This window comes from Musa acuminata, chromosome BXJ2-1 (genome assembly GCF_036884655.1).
Source record: "Musa acuminata AAA Group cultivar baxijiao chromosome BXJ2-1, Cavendish_Baxijiao_AAA, whole genome shotgun sequence".
Taxonomy (NCBI): Eukaryota; Viridiplantae; Streptophyta; class Magnoliopsida; order Zingiberales; family Musaceae; genus Musa; species Musa acuminata.
In genome coordinates this window covers 17,833,869-17,854,804 of record NC_088338.1, presented here as the reverse complement: position 1 = coordinate 17,854,804, position 20,936 = coordinate 17,833,869, and the positions used below count along the sequence as shown (strand labels likewise).

The 20,936-nt window shown below is 37.9% G+C and overlaps 3 protein-coding genes and 1 long non-coding RNA gene across 14 annotated transcripts; 2 read left to right on the top strand and 2 right to left on the bottom strand.

Moving 5' to 3' along the window:
• Positions 1-2,411: 2,411 nt before the first annotated feature.
• On the bottom strand, positions 2,412-3,733 carry LOC135598135 (MYB-like transcription factor EOBII). Its single transcript, XM_065091676.1, has 3 exons — positions 3,544-3,733; positions 3,329-3,458; positions 2,412-2,839 (listed from the first exon to the last, which is right to left on the bottom strand). The coding sequence occupies exons 1-3, from the start codon at positions 3,677-3,679 to the stop codon at positions 2,515-2,517; spliced, it is 591 nt and encodes a 196-aa protein (XP_064947748.1). The 5' UTR covers positions 3,680-3,733; the 3' UTR covers positions 2,412-2,514.
• Positions 3,734-6,357: 2,624 nt separating this feature from the next.
• On the top strand, positions 6,358-14,250 carry LOC135599039 (uncharacterized). Of its 10 annotated transcripts, none has more exons than XR_010481797.1 (8): positions 6,358-6,764; positions 8,744-9,096; positions 9,657-11,446; positions 11,736-11,964; positions 12,398-12,666; positions 12,828-12,919; positions 13,035-13,233; positions 13,356-14,250. It is a non-coding gene; the product is annotated as an uncharacterized LOC135599039 (long non-coding RNA). The 10 variants fall into 10 exon arrangements; XR_010481798.1 differs by having other exon boundaries at positions 6,359-6,764; positions 8,979-9,096; XR_010481796.1 differs by lacking the exon at positions 8,744-9,096 and having other exon boundaries at positions 6,361-6,764; positions 9,657-10,826; positions 10,920-11,446.
• LOC135599038 (polygalacturonase At1g48100-like) lies at positions 8,480-12,321 on the bottom strand. Of its 2 annotated transcripts, none has more exons than XM_065093689.1 (7): positions 11,854-12,321; positions 11,293-11,424; positions 10,581-10,745; positions 10,264-10,308; positions 9,956-10,163; positions 9,319-9,509; positions 8,480-9,079 (listed from the first exon to the last, which is right to left on the bottom strand). In XM_065093689.1, exons 1-7 carry the CDS (start codon positions 12,157-12,159, stop codon positions 8,687-8,689), a joined length of 1,440 nt encoding a protein of 479 aa, XP_064949761.1. In that variant the 5' UTR covers positions 12,160-12,321; the 3' UTR covers positions 8,480-8,686. The 2 variants fall into 2 exon arrangements, with proteins under 2 accessions (XP_064949761.1, XP_064949762.1); XM_065093690.1 differs by having other exon boundaries at positions 10,533-10,745; positions 11,854-11,985.
• Positions 14,251-19,142: 4,892 nt separating the features above from the next.
• LOC103999911 (DNA-3-methyladenine glycosylase 1) lies at positions 19,143-20,457 on the top strand. Its single transcript, XM_018822653.2, has one exon. It carries the CDS (start codon positions 19,293-19,295, stop codon positions 20,250-20,252), a length of 960 nt encoding a protein of 319 aa, XP_018678198.2. The 5' UTR covers positions 19,143-19,292; the 3' UTR covers positions 20,253-20,457.
• The last annotated feature ends 479 nt before the right edge of the window (positions 20,458-20,936 follow it).

The following is a 20,936-nucleotide window of genomic DNA, read 5'->3' as shown; positions in this document are numbered from 1 at the left end:
GTTTGGGAGGCAAACGGAAATTTCAATTTTTGGATATTTCCGAAACTACCGCTTACTGCGGTGGATAACATTAAATTTCAATTTCAAATTATAGGTGGTAAAGACAAGGTTGAATCTCAATAATACTAGTAATAATCAAATCCCATGACGTCCTCAAATAGAATTTTAATTTTTTATTCTTGATAAGACCGTCTAGTGCTTATAAATTTATCGAATAAGGCTTCGAATTAATAATCTTTGGTAAGTGAATCAATCTAGTATATCATCATCATAACAACATTTTATATGTTAGACCGTTGACCTTTTAATAAATAAATTTGATATACTATCATCAATCAATACTTAGCACCTAGATAGATGTTCATCCTTGTTTATGTTCATACTTCAAAAATGAAAATATGCAAATGCTCATTAAAGAGCACATAAATAAATATAGGGCATGATGTTCTTCCCTTCCCTTCCCTTGTATGATTCATTTGTCAAAGGCATATATGTATTTAAAACATCTTATGTATTATAACAGAGTAAGGCATTCATTTTCTTACACTTGACATGTTCATCTTGGAAAAAAAAACAAACACTTGAGCATTTAATATGTCCTAACCAAATCAAAATGACTCTTCATATACAATGCATCTACCCAAAAGATAAAACATCAAAAAGCATATTATACACCATAACCAACCAAAACATCTTCCTACACAAAATACTTCCTCTCGAGACATAAGCATCGAAGTTTTCGATGTGCTATAACTGATGAAACATCATTTGCTCATCGCATTAAAGTTCCCAATGATTACAAAGGGAAAAGAACATATCTTATACTACGCATCCACAGCATTCTCTAATCTTTTTTTATATGAGCAAAAATCGTTAAGTTTGTAAGGTGAATATTATATTTCAACATAGACAAACATTATCCTAAGATGCACATTATGATGACATCTGTAGTCACTATTCCTTCATTAAGGCACTTAATCTTCTGCAATACCATTATAAGATAAATGTTATAAAAGAAAACTTATCAACTATGTTCTCTTTAACTCTTAGTACTTGGAACTCATAAGACTTCCTCAAATCTTTTTCGTCTGACATAAAAGCAAATATATTTATTTGAGTTTCAAAAAGGTATTATCGAGTACACCTACGATATAAATATTTCAGAACATACTTGGATAAAGATTAAATGATTGAATTCTTCTCGCTCGAGAGATTACCTTCAACTAAGTGATCTCGGTGGCAGACGTCTACCTTACTCAAGCATCGTCCATAGTTGGGCTGCATGCTTAGGCTTCCGTATCTAACTTTACATCAAAACCAAGTCTTTTTTTCTAATTTCAAATACCACAAAATTTAGAAATGGATGTGAGGTCGACTTTATCATATTGAGTTGAGGGCAAAAAGTTTTTAGTACTCATTGATTTAAGTATGTCCTAATCAACTTTAAGTGTGTAGTAACGACAAAGTGATTAAATCAATTTTATTAGTCTCAGTTTCATGGGTACAATTAAGTTGACTCTTACGAGCTGATATTTTTTGGGTGTCTTATGAATTAAGCAATTTTAATTACATTGGTGTATGATATATCTGATATTTGAATAAGATGTTTATTGGGCTGGAACCTATATCCGGTTCAACAGTGTTCAGCTGTTAAAAAGATGCATGAACTCAAAGGCAAACTCGCTCCAATACCAAACCAGTCCCTTTTCTTCTCGTGTCTTGTTCTTATCCTCTCTCTCTCTCTCTCTCTCTCTCTCTCTCTCTCTCTCTATCTCTCTCTTCCCAAAACCATCCCTTTCATCCACCGAAATGGCGGAGATACTTTATCCCTTTAGGTTAAGAAAACGTGAGAATACAACATGAGGCCGATGTGGTACTACCACTGCATGCTCACGCGACACTTCTCAATAACACAGGACAATGACACTTCATGGCCACCTTCCTCTCCATCTCAAAGGAAAGGGATGCCAAACCCTACCCTAATTGCACAAATAGGGCATGTGCCACCCCCATCCCCCCACCACTTCTTGTGGCCATGACACCTCCATCTCGACCTCACCCAACGAATCAAATCCCTCATTTCTGGCTCCCGTTATACAGCTTCATCCATCCATCCATCTCCTCCTCGCACGTGATCCATTAGGCCGGTCGGTCGGCGCATCTTCCATGGATTACCTAACTGTTAGGCTCATGTCCATCTTGTTCATTCACTTGGACATGCCCAGAAATGGCAGGCCCTTGAAGGTGTCTTCAGATATGCTCGAGTTGTCTAGGGTCAGTGGTGGTAAAAGGTTGTGCATAGAGAGCAGTCGTCGACTTGTTCACGTGCAAGGATCCATGGTGACTGTTAAGTTCAAACCACAGTAGCTCAACAAGAGGATTAACTAAGCTTCAACATGTTTATTGTGCTGCAATCATCATATATACTTTGTTCATCAACTAGTACGATATGCGAGAGAGAATGAGTTTAAGCTCATCCGTTTCTTATCGGTACAGATGGAGGATTTGGATGGACTAATCGCCATTGAGAGATGGCATGGACCAGAAGTCGTCCACGGTCCAGAAGTTATCACTGGACTCGGTGGAGAACTCAGAGATCATGCCGTCAGGGTTTGCAGTCTGCTGCTCGTCATGCATGTGGGTGTAAGCACCGGGTTGAGCACCTTCATCGGTGGTGGTGTTGACCTGTGTTGTGCTGGTGCTGGCTTCATCAGTGAGCATCACGTTCTGGACGCCGAATGGCTCGCCGTGCTTCAGCTTCTTCTGTATTCTGGTCCTCCAAAAGTTCTTTATCTCGTTGTCCGTCCTCCCCGGTAGCTGCCTCGCAATTTTCGACCACCTCATGTCCAAAACCATCAAAATATAACAAGTTGCAGATCTCGGATAATTGGATCTCTCTTTTACTTCTGTTCAAAACCTTAAGGTTGCATATTACTTCATCGCATGAATGAATTACTATAAAAAAGGAGACCTATCAGCTTCCACATCATCTATCAGATCAAGTGAAACGTAGAGAGAGAGAGAGAGAGAGAGAGAGAGAGAGAGAGAGAGAGAGAGAGAGAGAGAGAGAGAGAGGTATTCCATGCACGTGTTTCATTTCAGAGATCGGAGTCGATGATGACTTGGGATTAGGACCACACATCAATGGCCTCGTGCTCATGGAAACCCTACTTGTGGCTCTCCTGCAAGGGACTGGAGATCCAGTGGGAAGGAGAGAGCACGCTGACCACTCGTATGTTTCCACGGTCTTCTCTAGCTTATGTGTTTATTTAGGTCAGAGCCATTCATGGGTTAACCTTCGTTCTCCATGTCAAAAGGTTGACCTCACCTGTTTCCCCACCTCGCATGGAGCTCCATGATCAGGTGCTGCTCCTCGGGGGTGATGTTGCCCCGCCGTACGTCGGGGCGGAGGTAGTTCAGCCAGCGCAGCCGGCAGCTCTTCCCGGTGCGGTTCAGACCTTGACAGGAAGCCATTAGCGGAGCAAAAAGCCATGCAGGGAGGAGAAGATGGACGCATGATATGTATATATATTATAGATATACCTGCAGAACGAGCGACGTTGTTCCACACACCCTCGCCATGGTTGGTGATGTAGTTGATGAGGATGAGGTCTTCCTCCATCGTCCATGGGCCTTTCCTCACTTCAGCCTCCTGGCTGTTGCTTATCCTCTTGTCCATGTTCCCTTCCTCCACCAGGAAGGTGGGAACAAAGAGAAAGAGAGACAGAGAGGGGACGAGACACGGCAATGAGGAGGGAGGAAGTTGTTGTGGGTTTTATAGAGGCTATGAACAGCTTCTACTCCCTGAGAGGTTTATTATCGTCTGTGATGCCTAACTCATAACAAAGAATTAAGCTCCAAAGCTGCTTATCGTTCCCTGTAATCCACTAGAAGTCAACAACGCAAACACCTCTCTCTCTATCTCCATATAGGAAGAAGATTTCTCACGTAATAAAAGTGGAATTAATAGTACATTGAATTCGGTCGTCCAGTTTCTGAGAAATATCTCTCAGTTTGGAGGCTGTCGCAATTGCTGAGCAGATTCCTTGGAGTCGATTACTTTGTGTCGACTGTGAGACGTCGCAGAAGACGTAGGATCAGTTCTCTACGTAGACGAAGTATTGCTGTTCACGTGTGAGGGTCGCTGAGTGAGCCTGCAAACACCTTTTGGTGCTCATAAGCCTCATCAGGTGGATGACAAAAGAACAGCCGCTGCATGCATGATTGGATTGATGCAATGGCTTTCTTTTCTTCTTACTGCTCCATGTCATCAAACAAGGACAGAAATATTTGCATACATGATGCATGCTACACTCTAGAACAGCATGCAGACTTAAGATCTGGAGCACTGTCGAGTGGATTTTCCTATCTGAAGGACTGTACATTTGTACTAAAACATCAATTCATGTCTTATATTTTATGCATATTCACTCACAAACTAATTAAACAGCACAAGAAAATGTCGAAGAAAATTCTATCAATTAGAATTTTCCGAAGTGATAACAGGACTTGGATTCGTAAAGAATTTTTAGTGAGTCATGAAGGTTTAATTTGGTGATAAAAATGCATTAATGTTCATCATCAACAGGACATTTCTTCAGCAACTTGCAAGGATTGGAAGGTGAGTAGGTGAATTCCAATCTGGATCAGCATATATATAGGAGGGAGGCTGTCACCTACACCTTCTACCTTACTTATTTGGCTTGATCAAACTCAAATCTCAACTATAAAATCATCATGACTAGACTCATCAGTTTCATTTGTAGGTTTGGAAGAATTGATGCAGTACCTAATAAATAGACAAGAGATTAACTCCATATCGACTAAGTAAACTGAAGTTTTTTGAGAAATTGCAAACAATACTTTAGTTTTGATTCAACTCCTTATCTTTTCTGATTCAATGAGTTACAAAACCCTTCAAGAAATTCCTCATTTGGCACAGCAATTAGGTTGGGTAGAAAACTACCCATAGCCTAACCTACTTATCATCCTAATATTGAGGGCTAATTACATATTACCCTCTATATTTAGATCCTATTAATATTACAGTCTTTATGCTTAAAAATTTGTATTGAGATCTCTATAATTTTAAAAGTTAAATAAATAATCCAATTTTCCGTAAAGTCATCAGTTGTATTGATGAAAAATACAACACATGACAAACATATAATTTTAATATCCCTTTTATTTTTAATATGTGAGATGTTAAAATTAACTTTTTTTATCGATATAGTCATTGAAATATAGAAAAAATATCAAAATTATTTTTTTGTCTATCATTTATACATCGATCCCATGTATTATATTTTTCGTCAATATAGTTAACGACAAATGATATTACTTATTTTATTTTTAAAATTATAGGAATCTCAATATAAATTTTTTATGTATAGGATCTATAACACTAATAGGATCCAAATACAAGGGATAATCTATAATTAACCCTAACATTGATTGAAGCTCTGTCAATAATTAGAAATCCACATATATATGTACTTAAGAAGGGTTAGTAAAGCTTGTAGAAATATAGAACAATAACTCGGAAATGAGAAATTTGTTAGTCGATAACCTATGTTTGTGATAGACAATCTGTGGACATAAATCATAGACTACACAAAAAGCTTCACAGATTAAGAGGTAACCATCAAAAAAATGTTTGCACATGCGCACATGTGAAGCTATTACTCCATTGAGGGAATATGGACCTCTTTCTTTGGATCGTACTTGATGTCTTCTTTTGTAGCCAATTTAGTTGAGCCACAGGGACATATGGTTCTTTGCATGACAGTGAAGAACGCCTAACACCAATTAATCCGATGTCTTGCTCTGCAAAAGGCAGTGTGTTGCGTGGATGCCTGTGATCAACTACAACCGAAGCTTTTACAGTAAGTAGGATTCACAGGATGCCTTCAAATGAACACTATTTATGGCTCTCCTTGTTATATATATATATATATATATATATATATATATATATATATATATATATATATATATATATATATATATATATATATATATATATATATATATATATATATATATATATATATATATATATATTATATAATATATATATATATATATATATATATATATATATATATATATATATATATATATATATATATATATATATATATATATATATGTGTGTGTGTGTGTGTATATATGTGTATATATATATATATATGTGTGTGTATATATATATATATATATATAGGACAAAACACAAAAGAAGAATTAGGAAAAAACAAAAAATAAAAATCGATTCGACGAACCGTCGTGTCAGAGACGGGAACGGTTGGACTCGGGTTCGGCAGCACGAAGATTACAATACAAACCAACCGCGAAGGAAGGCGACGGCCGTCAGGCTCACCGCCCCACCCGCCCTCCCCGACGCCATCCTCAACCCTGCCCGCACCACGCCGCCCCCTCGCTTCCTCTTACCCTACCCTGGGAGATCCCTTCTTTGCTTCTCCATCGAAACCCCAATCTTAGCTCGCGGCCCTCTGCCACGGGGTTCTCCACCCAAGCCCAGCGTGATTTCCCCCTGTCCATTGGACGACTTCGCTCGCCGTAGGTCATTCCAACCTACCTATTAATTGACGAGAAATAGGGTCGGTTTCTTAGCTGGTGATTTCTGCTCCGCCGTTAAAGATCGTGGAGTTTCCTGACCCAGGCTTGAATTGAGGGCGAAGAACAAGCGTATCTTAGATGATAATTTGAAGACATGGTTGAGAAGATGTTTGAAATATCCACCAGTACGTCATTCTTCTCATGATTTTGTCATGTTTGAAAAAACCTAGTTAATTTGCATCACCTATGATCAACATAATCCAGTAAAGTTGATTTCTTTGTGGTTTTAGGTTATCTTGATGGTGGACTATTTTGTATATTTGGTTGTAATTTTTGGAGAACATGTGGAAGAATGATAATTTTTGAGCTTTTCTAAATCACTGTTGCCTGCTCGTTTAATGTTGGATAAGGTGGTTTAGAACTGATTGAAATAAGAATTATTATGACATGAGATTCATGTTGTTGCCCTGATGATGGATGGGATGTGTAAAGCTCTGAGGGGTGTGTAACAAAGAATGGACATGGCGTTTGTTAATAAACATGACTACAAATTGGAGAAGTTGCACAGCTGATGGGCAATGTGTTGTACCAAATTTTGATTAGTCTCCATATGATCAAATTCAATGCTGACCATGTGGAGAATAGTAACACCTGATACCACTTATTTATGAGTACAAATAACTTAGGTGCATCGTGACCGTGTATACTCTTCTTGCCAGTTGCAATGCCTAGTGGTTCTGACATAATTTTTTTTCCACTTATAAGTGTTGTAAAAAATGAACAATACTACTAACATGCTCAAAATCTTCAAATATTTATCTATGGTACTATTAGATGCCAAATTCTTAAGGATATCTGGACATTGCATGATAACTTAACATTTACTGGTATGAAAGGGGGAGGGAGATGTGTTAACATGTGACCAATCTTTCAGAGTTTGCACTTAAAAGATATATACATTCTGGTCATCAAACTTCGGGTCTTAACCAATGTATACTTGATAAATGAAATTCCCTTAAAGATGCATATTTATTTTCAAGTCAAGTTGAGCAGATGGATAGTGGGTAAAGAACAATGAAAACTTATTTCTATGGTGGTAAATTGAAGTTACTTCTGAGTAGGTTGAAACTACAAACAGCCAAAAACATACACATTTTTGTTTTTGTAATGAATTATTGAACCTAGCTGGCATTTCATAGGTGTATTGTTACTTGTCCAATTAGTGTTGATTGTCCTATCACTTGTATGTAGTGGAAGACTAAAATATTATTTCCTTTCTTTTTTAACTTTTAATTTCCATTTACTTGCTAGGGTAGCTGTATGAACATATGCATGTAACTGTACATCTGTTTTATAGAACGATCTGTGGAGTTTATACAAAATGTCAGATAATTTGATCAAGCAGCCTCTGCCCTTTGGTACTATCATATTTCCCAGACAAGGCTATCTTATTTTGGAACTTATAAACAAGTATGGACTTTCAAGTGTTCTCATTGCATTGCTTGTCATGAGTGCTTCTAGTGAATTCTTGTTTGAGAAATATCTATACTACTTCTGGCAGAACTGATGCATCAAAAACTGTTATGTTTCTTCTGATGAACTAATTCACCTGTGCATAGATTTTTGTTCCGTTAGTTGCTTGGATAAGATTCTGCTTGCCTTGGGAGGTTTTCATCAGTCTTTGGCATCAGAAACTTTAATTTAAGCATCTCCAGAAATGCTTAGAAACAAAGGCTTAGTGCATTAAGTAAATATTTCTAATGATTGTCATTCAGCTTATTTCGATAAAATTGAATAGCTAGCACAGCTGCTGCATGTTTCTCAAAATTTGAATCAACATATATAACTAATGATCTGTATATATACCATTAACAATGAACTGAACTTAGCATAACCTATTTCCATATATCAATATATGTGGAGTGCCACTACGGGGAACAACAATGTACATATATTTGCTTATATATGAAAATTATATAAACTCTTGTAGTAATTGTAATGATGTTAACTGGAGAATCTAGATTTTTACTCCTAATGGTGCAAAGGGGTCGTGATAATTAAATGACCACACATGTATTTGCATCAATGATTATTGACTATGGTAGTATCAGCACAAGTCATCATCGGACAAGATAGGTTTGCTTGTTGGTTTTCCATTCTGCAGGCAGACAATTGGAGGAACGGTTGGGGTGTACAGTTCCCCGAAAGCCTGCCAGCAGAAGGGTTCATAAATATGATAATGTTCCTGTAGTGGTTCAAGCTCAACCTCGGTTAGGCTAATGTCTGAACATGGAGAGCTGTCGCTGCAAGCAAAGTGCACTGGTTTTACTGTATAGGTCCCTTTTATGTTCTCATATGCGATGCTGGACAGTGCCACTGCTGATGTCTGGTTCTTGCAGGAGCTTCTGTCACAGTAAAATTGGTCTATGACAACTGGAGTTTGGACCTCTGATACTCTTATGTTTGAGAATTTTATACTCTGGACGGAGCCCGATCCACCCTGTGATAATTTAATAGGTATGCAGATAACCATTAGCACATCCAGGTAGCACAAGGACTCGAAGAATGTAGCTAACAAGGAATTGTATTGGTAGGATAAGAAAATTGTGATTTGATGTTGCTAGTCAACTGTTAATTCTTTGCAGAAGACATCAACCTTGATTTTTATGAATGCCTAACTGAGAAAAATCAGAAGGGTCGAATTTATCATAATTTTTATGACGCTGCTCAAGCATGTACCTGCCAGGTCTTGATTCTGACACCGGTCATGGTGTTGTGCATATTGACATCCCTTATTGTTATGTTAGAAACACATGCTTTGGTGTTGTCTCTTCCGAGGCCTCCAATGCTGATCCCGTGGCCTGGGCCACATTCTACACTGTGTATATTGATGTTTGAGCATCCGGTTTGGATGGAGATGCAGTCATCACCTGTATATTAAGAAAGTCAATAGCTGTTACATCGATGACATGATTGGAATTAACTTATAAGTGAAGTATGATATAAGCGCAAGTTAATTTTTCTTTACTCGAATTCTAAGCACTTTCTTTCTCATTATTTGATTTCTATTCTTTCAGGTGAAGATAAAAATTATTGGGAAGAATCTGGTCTCCCACCAGCGGATAAAACTTAATTTTTTTGGTCACTATTGTATATTGGATAAACATCTAGTGAGATGATGCCTAAGACTAAGAACACAGGAACTTGCATTCTAAGCTGTTTTAAGAACAGGGAAGGCCTAAAAATGTATTAAAAAAATGAAGTCAAGTTGGTCCCCATGATCATTTTGACTCTTCGTATGAGGGTCAACAATCACCAGAATAATCATTTTGTATGCCATCAAACAGGAAATTCCTGAACGGTGTATAGGCTATACCGCAGCTCATGTTGGTATGATGAATCATAACATCTCTAGAATTTTGAAGATGTATGCCATCTGTGTTAAGGCTGCTTCCTGGTGAATTGATTGTCATGTTGAAGACCTGGACAGCTTCACAATTGTCAAACTTGAGGTGGCACTGTGGACTGTTCTGGATTGTGATGCCAGTTACTGTGACATTGTAACTCCCATAGAATCTCAGAGCCTGCAGAACAGAATTAGAGAAGAAAAAATATGCAAAGTATTGTTAATCATGTCTTGATATTGCTTTATTGTTAGAGTAGCTGCAAGGCAAGAAATCTTACAGTTGGCTTGATCTGCGGCAGTTTCATACTGAGCTCAGCATTTATCTGTCAAAGGTTTCACCATTAGGAATATCTGATGAATATTATGATTATTATTAGAATGGGAAATGAGTCTGAAGGATGAAAGTCAGGAGTTTTTGTTGAATATATATTGTGAGATGGTACTTATTCCTCAAGGTGACAGGAATTACTTTAACAGAAAATGAACCTGGATTGGTTTTTCTTCCCTGGTAAGCAGATAAGAATTCTAGAAATTGGGAACGGTGGGCAGATCTATTCATATATTTATGATGGAGATAGATGTTTATGTGGCTTACTGGATCAACATCAGACTCCATAGTTGTCCACCATACACTGCCTTGCCCTTCTATTGTTCCACTGCCTTGAATTGATATTCCTTGCAGCTTTGAGAACTCAATCCACCACAGTAGCCCAGAACCCCACCTTTTGGCATCAGTTGGAGCAATGATCATTCCATCCAGCTGCAAGAGAGTTCAGTTCTTCATGTGTGTTTCATTTTCTACAGAGCATATCAGTTTTCTCCTTTTGTTTGGACCCTGCTGGTAAACTTGGTTAAACCTTTTCTTTGGAGGAAGGAATAACTTAAATTAAACCTATTTATTCATTACCAATAGTTCCGATGGTTCTTATCACAGGTTTGCTTATGTAAGAGGTAGCTGCTGTTGCTGTGGGGGTTTCATGGCTCATACCCATCCAATCTATCAATAACAAATTCTTGTCAAATTATACAAATGTATCTAAACTGGTTAACACTAGGATCTAATGTGATAACTATCTGATTCTGGATACCTGTCTTGGTTCGTTGAACCCATGTATTAAATCTTTTAAGTTGTGGTCAGGCACAACCTGGACCTACACAGTGGATCACGACGAAACCTACTTGCCAATATAGTGACCAATTGTTTCTAGCAAACTGTAGTACACAAGTATCCTATTTAGTTGTTTTTTCTTGTCAGTTACTTATTTGTTTTGAGGATTTTGTTTTCAGGATTGAGCTGCGAGATATACCTGGAGAGCAATGTTGGGCTGACAATAAGGTCCAGAGAAGGAGATAGGGCCTACAAGGAATTCAAATTCTGCTGGAACAACCACAGTTGACCCTTCCACCTTGCAAGCAGCAGCCCATGCAGCCTGGAAGGCCTGCATTTGTTCATGAAGTCAGGTATATGAGCATCAACTTTTTCCACCATTTCGTCTGTTTACATGCTGTATATATTCATCAGCTTCTGCAATTTAGAAGTACGATATATGCACTTGAAATTTTCTTTTAGGTGAATGAGACAAAAAAAGAGGATGTTTCTAACTCTTGCTTTGGAACTTTTGCTGGTTTAGTTATGGCTTTATTGCTTTTCCCCACCGAGGGAAAACTAGTTGGCATATTGTCAATACCTTGCAAAGAGAAACATATCCTTATTAACTTAACATGTAGATGTGTTGTATTGTGTTTGTAGGTGTTAAATGTGATAAAATGCCAATCAAGGAGAGCCATGCTGGTTTGTAATGGTCAGCAATGTGGATTGGTTTCAGCTAATACCAACAAGGATACGAGGAGAAGGTAACAATGGCTACCTCGGTGTCATCTGCGATGCCATCTCCCTTTGCTCCGAAATCGAGCACATTGAACATGGCTGTCTTCATCGGATACTCTGTTATCGGGTTTGGGCTCAGAGTTGCACTCAGGTAATCTCCTCTTCCTCCGCTGCCATGGTTGTCGCCACCACCATTTTTTATCTTCTTTCTAGCCAAGGAGGAAGAGGGAGGGTTTTGTTTCCTCCAACGCCTTCCTTTCCTCCCCTCACAAGCATCAAAATTTGAGCACATCACAAGAATGACAAGGAGAATCAGCCCAAAGCATTTCAGTCTAAAGTCCCTCATCTTTACGTTTTGTGTGAGAGAGGAGGGAAGGCTGGGTTTAAATAGCCACAAGCCCTTTCCCTCTCTCGTGACTCTTTCCTCTCCACCTACTGCTACATAACAATAGAGAAGTCTGAAAGGCAAGGAATTCAAAATGTCCTACGCAAACAGTCACATTCTTGTCACTCAAACCTTTTGCAAACATAATATTTTGTTTCTGGGGGAATCACGCGCTCATATATCTTGTGACAATCAGCAGGGACAACACTACCCTACCAGCTTGCTGCAAGCTAGTCCAGGAGTTCTGCAGCCTCTGCTACATGCACATCAACTCGTAACAGTGACATGAAAGATTACAATTCCACCAAAACTCCATCACAGAGGAGAGGGTTTCTGTAAGTGTGTTTCTTCCTGATGCATGCAAAGGCCGAAGTAGGGCACATGAGTGGGGCAATGACAACAGCAGCTGCTCCTGATCACATGCAGCTGATCACGGGCGGGAGGATACTGCTTTGTCCACTCTGGGAGGTAACTATCTTGTCATTTTATTTAAGCAATTATTTGTATATTATATTAGTTATAATCCGAACTCGAATACCAGATAGATTAAACCTTGGAAAATAATACTCAGAAGTTGCTGTTGGAAAGATTTATATGCTAATGAAAGTTGTGCTGATGTGAAACTATAGTCAGGTTGATCCATTAGTAGCAATCTGTACCTACGCTAGCAATCTGTGCAATCATGGAGGATGACAGAATACATACTCAAACATCAGAACAGGTGCGGCTTGTTATCTTATGTGAACTTAATTTATTGCCTTGAACTACTTTAGTTGAGTTTAAATCTCCATTAGAGAGTCAACCTTAATTTCTTAATGTCATACACCATTTCCCAGTGTGCCCTGTAGAAAGATTCATGGCTCCCAGAGTTCTAATGCACATGCTACTTGGATCAGAAGGCATCCAACAATAGTTCACTTTCCCCAAAAGAAACCCTAAACATTGAAGAAGAGCCAGGAGTCACACAGATCATTCTGGAACAGCTTCAAGAAATAGCAACCACAACAGTTCTAACCAGGAAAAGAATAAGAAATGGTGAGTCCTTGTCTTCTCTGGGGCATGTGACCCTTGATCTGGGGCTCCCACTGCATCATTTGCATTGTTCTCTTCTCAGCAGTGTCATGGAACTGATGGCCTTCGTTTGCTCGCAATCACAGGCTGCCGTCATAACAAAGCTAAAACAAAGAAAAATATGTTGCTTCGTGGTGACCCTGCTGCCACACATACAATGCATGTTAGGGTTTTTATTCGGTGTACTGCATGCACGTGAACTTGGGGCTTCATTTCATGCTACCAACCTAAATCTTCCCTGCCCCAGCTTCATGGATTCTTGTGTGGATTGGATCTACCACATCAATAGCAGTGAGATCAGTGAATGCAAGTGGGGGGGAAGCCACGTTTCTTTCTTATCCTTGATGGGTCCCACTGATGACATTATCATCGGTAACAAAAGCATAAATCATGTTTGTATTCAGACGAGATGAGCCTAAACATGGATGGATACTGATTTATCCATCCTGGGTATGGATCCACTCCGACGCAAAGATTCAATCCTGTGTGCCACAACAATCCATCCTTGAGACGAGTGCCATGGTACTGACTTGATGTTACATGCTCTTGTTAGGTTAATCTGCAGCTCAAGTGAGGACTGTGCCAAGGACTGTCAGTTGTACTTCATCACCTGCAGCAAAATGGTTCCATTCTGATATTTATGTGGGCGATACACTGAGATCACCTTCTTTTCTGATTGAAGCTTCACGATAGAAAACAATCAAAGTCTGCTGCCCTGGGCAAGTAAGTGAACAACTAAGCCATGGGCTCCATTCTGCTATTTCTGTGGGCGATAAGCTGAGAGCACCTTTTCTGATTGAAGCTTCGTGGCTGAAAACAATCCAAGTCTGCTGTCCAAGGCAAGTGAATACCTAAGCCATGCTTTTAGTGTGGTCTGCACTCTTGTGACCCACAGTACATACATGCATTGCAGTTCTTCATCTCACCCTGTTCAAAAGATGATCAGAACAGATTGAAAGAAACAATGGCCTTGACCCATCAGAGCGAGAGTAAAATAAAATAATTTAGACAAAAGAAAAGATATCTCAAATATATTCACTAAAAACTTGACACAATTTACTTATTTTTAATAATAATAATAATAATATCATAAGTTTTAATTATTTAAAGTCGACTATATGAATCTTTTATCATATTACTGAGAAAAAAGAATACAAAACATAACCATATACAGTCTAAGGATAGACTCTGAAGACAATATATCATATTTAATCTCTTATGAGGTAAAATTTAAATTGGACTCTTCCTGGGTACTGAATTTTAATTTAACTTGTCTTTTATGTGAGATATTTGAAAATTTCAACTTTTAGGGGTTTTGTAAAGATATTCGGTACTTGTTCATTTGTTTTTGCATGAAGTAGCTTCACATCTTTATGCTGCTTTCTTATAAAATAAAACATTATGTCAATATGCTTGGATCTCTCATGATAGATTAGATTTTTAGCCAAAAAAATAGTTGACATATTATTAACATAAATTTTGGTTGATTTCTTCTATGACACATGAGATTCTTGTATTAGTCTTCTTACCTAAACTACATGAGAAACACAAGAAGATATTGTTATATGTCTTGCTTCACAAATTGATTGAGCAACGATAGGTTATTTTTTAGAAAACCATGATAACTCTTCCATATCGGGAGTCTATATGTATCTCATTCACCTCTGTTGAGCATGATGTGTCGTGAAACTGGATTATGTTGACACAGATTGTTTTCTGAGGCCAAATACCATTCTTACCTTACTATCTGGTTCGACTCAAGATGTGTAGTGAAAAGGGTTGTGCATGTTCCTGATGGGTTTACATTGGTTGATGTCAAATCTGTATTTGCTTGCTGAAACCAGAATCAGGCAGTAGAACATTTGAGTTGGTTTCAGAATGTGCAGTGCATCCATGGTTCTCAACCTAAGAACCGAGTTGGAAAGAGAGACGAAGTGTCATCAGCAAGTCTTGTGCCAGAATGTGGCAACGGAATACACATACAAGTGAAAAGCTGTGAGTGTGAGCATGCAATCGAGTATTAAATAGACTGTGAACCTCTTGCTAACGCATTTAGCTTCTTATTCTATTTATCTGATGCATGAGCTTAGCATAAGATAGGCATGGACTGCAAATTGACTTCAATAAATGATGTGTTTGGCTTGAATCCTCACCAAGAAGATCAAGTTAACTCCTAGTCTTTTTAACTATGTGATTAGAAACACCACTTGATGTGGAAAGTAATCAAAGCTGGACCGGGTTGAGCGTTGCATTGATCTTGCAATCCTCAAGCCGGTTCGAGTCGATTTGGCATCGATTAGATTTGGCCCGTTTACAACTGGTTTTGAAAGCCCACGACCGAAACTATTTGTTTGTCAGATAGCGATTCTCTCTCTCTCTCTCTCTCTCTCTCTCTCTCTCTCTCCTTTATTATATTATTATGGTTTCCCTTTCAATGGTGACATAATTAAAAGCCCTATCTTTGCATATCTGACACACTAACAATTTGGAAATCAGTACATGGTAATAGGTTTAAGCTTGTATGATATGCTACTTATTTGTTTCTATAAGGAAAAAAAATATGTTACCAAATTTACTGTACCAAACACAGATGATTTATTACCACCACCTAAGGTTGAATTGATCGAGTTTATAGGGTTGGAAAACATTTTTGATGTGGTAGGATAATTGTTTTCAAATGTTGTAATATGGAACTCATGTGTATATTACTCGAGAGTTTCCAACTTAAATTATTCTAAAAATTAAAATAAATAATAATAATAATAATAATAATAATAATAATAATAATAATAATAATAATAATAATAATAATGATATAATTAGATAAAAAAAAATATTTTTAATTATTTTACAAGCGTCAGTCAAATGTTTATTTGGCGAAAATAACTAGACCAAAATGATACCGAATGAATAATACATGCCACAAACTAGATTAAGCATTTATATCATAGTGATACCATAATCCATAAATAGAATATGATATTTTATTGAAAAACTTATTAGATTTTTATCGGATGATGTTTTTACAATTAAATTTTACCATGGGATACCTTTTTATTAAAACTTTCGATAATGCCCTTGAATTGGATTGTTTCGAGGCACAATTCACGGGCTGGTTTGGTTCGATCAGGGAGTCTAGATTTGGGTCAAGTCACTTCTGATTGGGTCACTTCGGATCGGATCGGATCGGATACTGCTTCCCTCCCTCTACGGTTTGTAGTCTACGAGAACCCTCGATAGTAACATGTTCTTCTAGAGTTTCCATCATGTTTTAATATAAACTTTGATGTGCTTTGATTGGTCGATGATGATATAATATCTCTAAAATAGTATAGAATCAGGAATCAGCCTACTATGATTGGTTGGAGAAACTAGTTTTCTGCTCCAAACTTGCTTTGGATTTAAATGTAGTTGATCATCATGGTGTGGTCAAGGTGGTTCACAATATATCGTTGATCCTCCTAAATTAAAAATGAGATATATACTTCAATTTGTTGATAGAGTTGGACTATGCAGTTTAGAGATAGTTTGGCCTTATATTAAGTCAAAATCTTTTGCAATTTGGTTGACTTCAAAAAATTAGCATGTCAAGTTGAATTTTCTAATTGTGTTGATCTAAAAATGACTTTTATCATCGTTGTGCTACTTGATAATATACAAATGTCAACATTCAATATTATACTTCATAAATGAATATACAAATGTCAACATTATGACCTAACATGAAATCTTTTTTCCTATCATTATAGTGACAAATTGTTTTTAGATGATTCTGATTACCTTTGTCTTATTTATAATATTTACTTTTATATATAAATTAATATCTCATTGTGTAGATCCCTTCGACTCTGAAAACATAGACGAAGGAGTTATAATAGGTATATATATATATATATATATATATATATATATACTTAATAATTTATAATAAATATTATTATGTTATACATAACTAATTAATTATATTTTTTGGTAGATATGAAATTAGTGATACCTCCCTCACCATGTCATATAGGATAGTGTATAGTTAATAATCATAGTTACATGGATTATTTTAAACCATATGGATGTATTTACTTTTAAACCAAGTGGAGGCTACATGATACCTATTTCTCCTAAGTAGTATCATATGGATGTATTTACGAAGACTCTAATTAATTATATAACATATATTTCTAATATTATGACATAACGATATATCCATTTTAGTATTTTGAAAACCTCAAGTGAGGGTTGCATTTTTTGGTTCGTCAATGGCTCAACTAAGTTTAGCCCTATTCATGTTCCAAATCATGAAGAAGTGGTCGATGTTAAAGCAATAGTTTTTTTTATTATATAAATAAAAAAATACTTTATAAAAGAGTTGTCAAATAGATAAAATATAGAAGATCTCACGTGTAAGTTGGTTTTAGGTGATGATAGTATCATCATCGTCGACTTTTATCAATTGTATAGTTTGTGTATTTTTATTTATATTTTAGTTTAGAGTTCATTTAAAGATATGTACATATGTTTTATAATTTTGTCTATGCTTATTATGTAAGTATATCAAATGCATACTTCGATTCCTACTGAAAAGGCTTCTAATGCCAATTGATAATATCATTGAGGTATAATATTTTAATATTTTATATCTTTAAAATATGATACTTTATTTATTATATTATTTTATTTATGGATACATATATAGGTACAACAAAAATACGCCAAGTGTCAAAAGCTTGAAATCAAAAGATTACATCCTTCGAAATAATAGACTTGGCCATACATAGATAATTTTTATCTCAAAATTCTTCTTTATAATATTCTTGCAAAACTTTTTTAAACTCTAAAATATCTTTAAATACCTATAAAACATGAATAAATTATGTGTCAAATATCATAAATAAATTATTATATTAAACAGTATCATATCAACAAATTATAGATTTGATAAATTTTTACTTATCCAACAATATATAGCTCATCGATGATAAGTTCATCTTCATTTGGATATGGAGTTAAAAGATTAAGGCTTCTATAACTCTTTCCTCATAGAGATTTTTATACATATCTAGATTAAAATCGATAAGCTCATCGACAATATCATAGACATCATGTATATTATGACATATATCTTCCTCGACTTTTTTGTTGTTCTTTAATCAATCCATTCTTGTTCAAATATCTTATAACTATCTTCATTGTCATCGATTATAAATGTCTCATTCCAATCAAAATTATAAGTTTGAGATTGTGCAATTTGCTCTTGTAACTCATGATTGTTTCCAAAAAGTTTGATGTTTAAAGTGGTGTAGAAGTAGATTTTTCAACTTGACCTACCTAGTATTGTCTAGTATTAGATGACTACTTTTCAAAAGTATTTCTAATTTCCAAGTATCGACAATGGTTATATTTCTTTGAAACTGTCCATCTTATCTAAAGTGTTAAATATTTTAGTATTTAAATGACATTAGAAATTGATAATTCTAAGTTATTAGGAATGAAACAAAGATGTATTTATCGAATATTATATATTTTTTGCTTACTTTGACGAACGTCACATTGAGATATCAACTTTTGTTGTTGTAACGATGATTTGCTGATGCAGCAGACGCTTCAAAGGCGTTGCCATGAATCGATCGAATCGAATCGGGTAGCTAAAATTTGCTCGAACTAATTCACCTCAAAATAAATCGAGTCAAAGATAATCGATATACATGCCATGCACATACCAATGAAATCTCTCTGTTTGTTCCTTATTACATATTAATTTTAGTGTTTAAAGTGGCGATGATCAAGCATGTGCACGCATCTTAAAGCGTTGTTGAGAACAGTAGGTCGGGAGTTGATACGGAGGGGAAGACTTTAAAGACTAAATCTGTGCTCGACATCACTCGGGCGATTACGTCGTCGCCTACAATTCTGTAGCTTACTTTCTTGTTATTGCTCCTTTTATTGACCCTTCCAAGATCGATGCCCCCATTGCCTCCTCCCGCAACCGCCGCCACCGCCGCCAACGTTTCCTCCCCATCTCCGCTTCCATGGGAGAGCAAACCCCCCCCTCCGCCGCCGCCGCCTCTTCCTCCTCCTCCCCCAAGGAACTCCCCACCCCCAATCCCTCTCCCGTTACCACCGCCACCATCTCTCTCCGCCCCCGGAAGACCCGAAAGGTTTCCACCTCGTCCTCTTCTTCCGCGGCCGAAGACGCCTCCAAGAAAACCCCCTCCTCCACCGGCCGCCTCGCCGTCCGCGTGGTTCCCCGGCCGCTGTCCGCCGACGGGGAGATCGCTGCCGCCCTACGTCACCTCCGCACCGCCGACCCCCACCTTGCCCGCGTCATCGACGCCCACGAGCCGCCCCTCTTCCAGTGCCTCCACCCCCCATTCCATGCCCTTGCCCGCAGCATCCTTTACCAGCAGCTCGCCTTCAAGGCCGCGACCTCCGTCTACACCCGCTTCCTGTCCCTCTGCGGCGGCGAGGCCGGCGTCGTTCCCGAGGCTGTCCTCGCCCTCAACCCGCACCAGCTCCGCCAGATCGGTGTCTCTGGCCGCAAGGCTTCCTACCTTCATGACCTCGCCCGCAAGTACCACAATGGCATCCTCTCCGACGCCGCCATCGTGGCCATGGATGACAAGTCGCTGTTTACCATGCTCACTATGGTCAAGGGCATCGGCGCCTGGTCCGTACACATGTTCATGATCTTTTCGCTCCACCGCCCGGATGTGCTCCCCGTCGGCGACCTGGGTGTTCGTAAGGGGGTGCATATGCTATATAGCCTCGAGGATGTCCCACGGCCTTCGCAGATGGAGCAGCTCTGCGAGCGGTGGAGACCCTATCGCTCCGTCGGGTCCTGGTACATGTGGCGCCTCGGTGAAGCGAGGGGCGCACCAACTATGGCTACATCCAGCACTGAAGAAATCGATATTTTTGCCATGGGAGGAGGATCAGTGCAGCAGGCACAGCTTATCGATCCAATTCAGATGCTTCCCAGTCTTGGATGAAACTGCAAGATTCCTCCTGGTACTGCTACTTGAAATGGCTATTTGTCCTTCTTCCTTTTCTCCTATTCGGCGAGCTGAGCTGCTGTCTTTGCTGAAGTTCTCTGCTTTGTTTCATGCCCATTGTTGTATGTGCTCATTAGCTGGAGCATTTCCAATGCCATGCTATTGGACTTCTTATGAATGACAGGTTGGCCTTTCATCTGTATGATACTTCACCCTAGACTTCATAATTTCTCCGTGGCAATTGGTGGAAGCAACATATTGTCATAATGTTATTGGTCATCTAGTAGACTGCAAATCGTATTCTACATCAATTATCAGTCACTAAAAGCTAGGATATTTGCTCGTCTATTGCAAAATCATTTCTTACTATATATCTAACTGAATTTTATTATCCATTTACCCTGATGGTAATAATTTATTGGTAAATCAGAGAGAAACCGATTTGCAAGTTTCAATTTCTGCTAATTTGTGCAGCCAAATCAAAATGCCACTTCTTAACATAATTGAATGTTAATGCAAAATGAACACAATTATCTTTTGGCATTGTAGTTGTTTAAGAAATTATTTTCTGATAATTGCTATTCAGTATCTCCATAACTCAATGTGCAATCACTTGTCAAACTAAGAACAACTAAATCCCTTGGTGCTTTTTTGCATGTTTTATCAAAAATTCATCATACC

Excerpts from the sequence above, each read along its gene's own strand:
- LOC103999911 (XM_018822653.2), top strand. The coding sequence starts at position 19,293 with ATGGGAGAGCAAACCCCCCCCTCCGCCGCCGCCGCCTCTTCCTCCTCC.
- LOC135598135 (XM_065091676.1), bottom strand. The coding sequence starts at position 3,679 with ATGGACAAGAGGATAAGCAACAGCCAGGAGGCTGAAGTGAGGAAAGGC. Across the intron at positions 3,459-3,543 it reads CAACGTCGCTCGTTCTGCAG|GTCTGAACCGCACCGGGAAG; the intron begins GTATATCTATAA and ends CTTCCTGTCAAG. Across the intron at positions 2,840-3,328 it reads CATGCGAGGTGGGGAAACAG|GTGGTCGAAAATTGCGAGGC; the intron begins GTGAGGTCAACC and ends TTTGGACATGAG.
- LOC135599038 (XM_065093689.1), bottom strand. The coding sequence starts at position 12,159 with ATGAGGGACTTTAGACTGAAATGCTTTGGGCTGATTCTCCTTGTCATT. Across the intron at positions 9,510-9,955 it reads TCATACCAACATGAGCTGCG|GTGATGACTGCATCTCCATC; the intron begins GTATAGCCTATA and ends CTTAATATACAG. Across the intron at positions 9,080-9,318 it reads TCAGAATCAAGACCTGGCAG|GGTGGATCGGGCTCCGTCCA; the intron begins GTACATGCTTGA and ends AAATTATCACAG.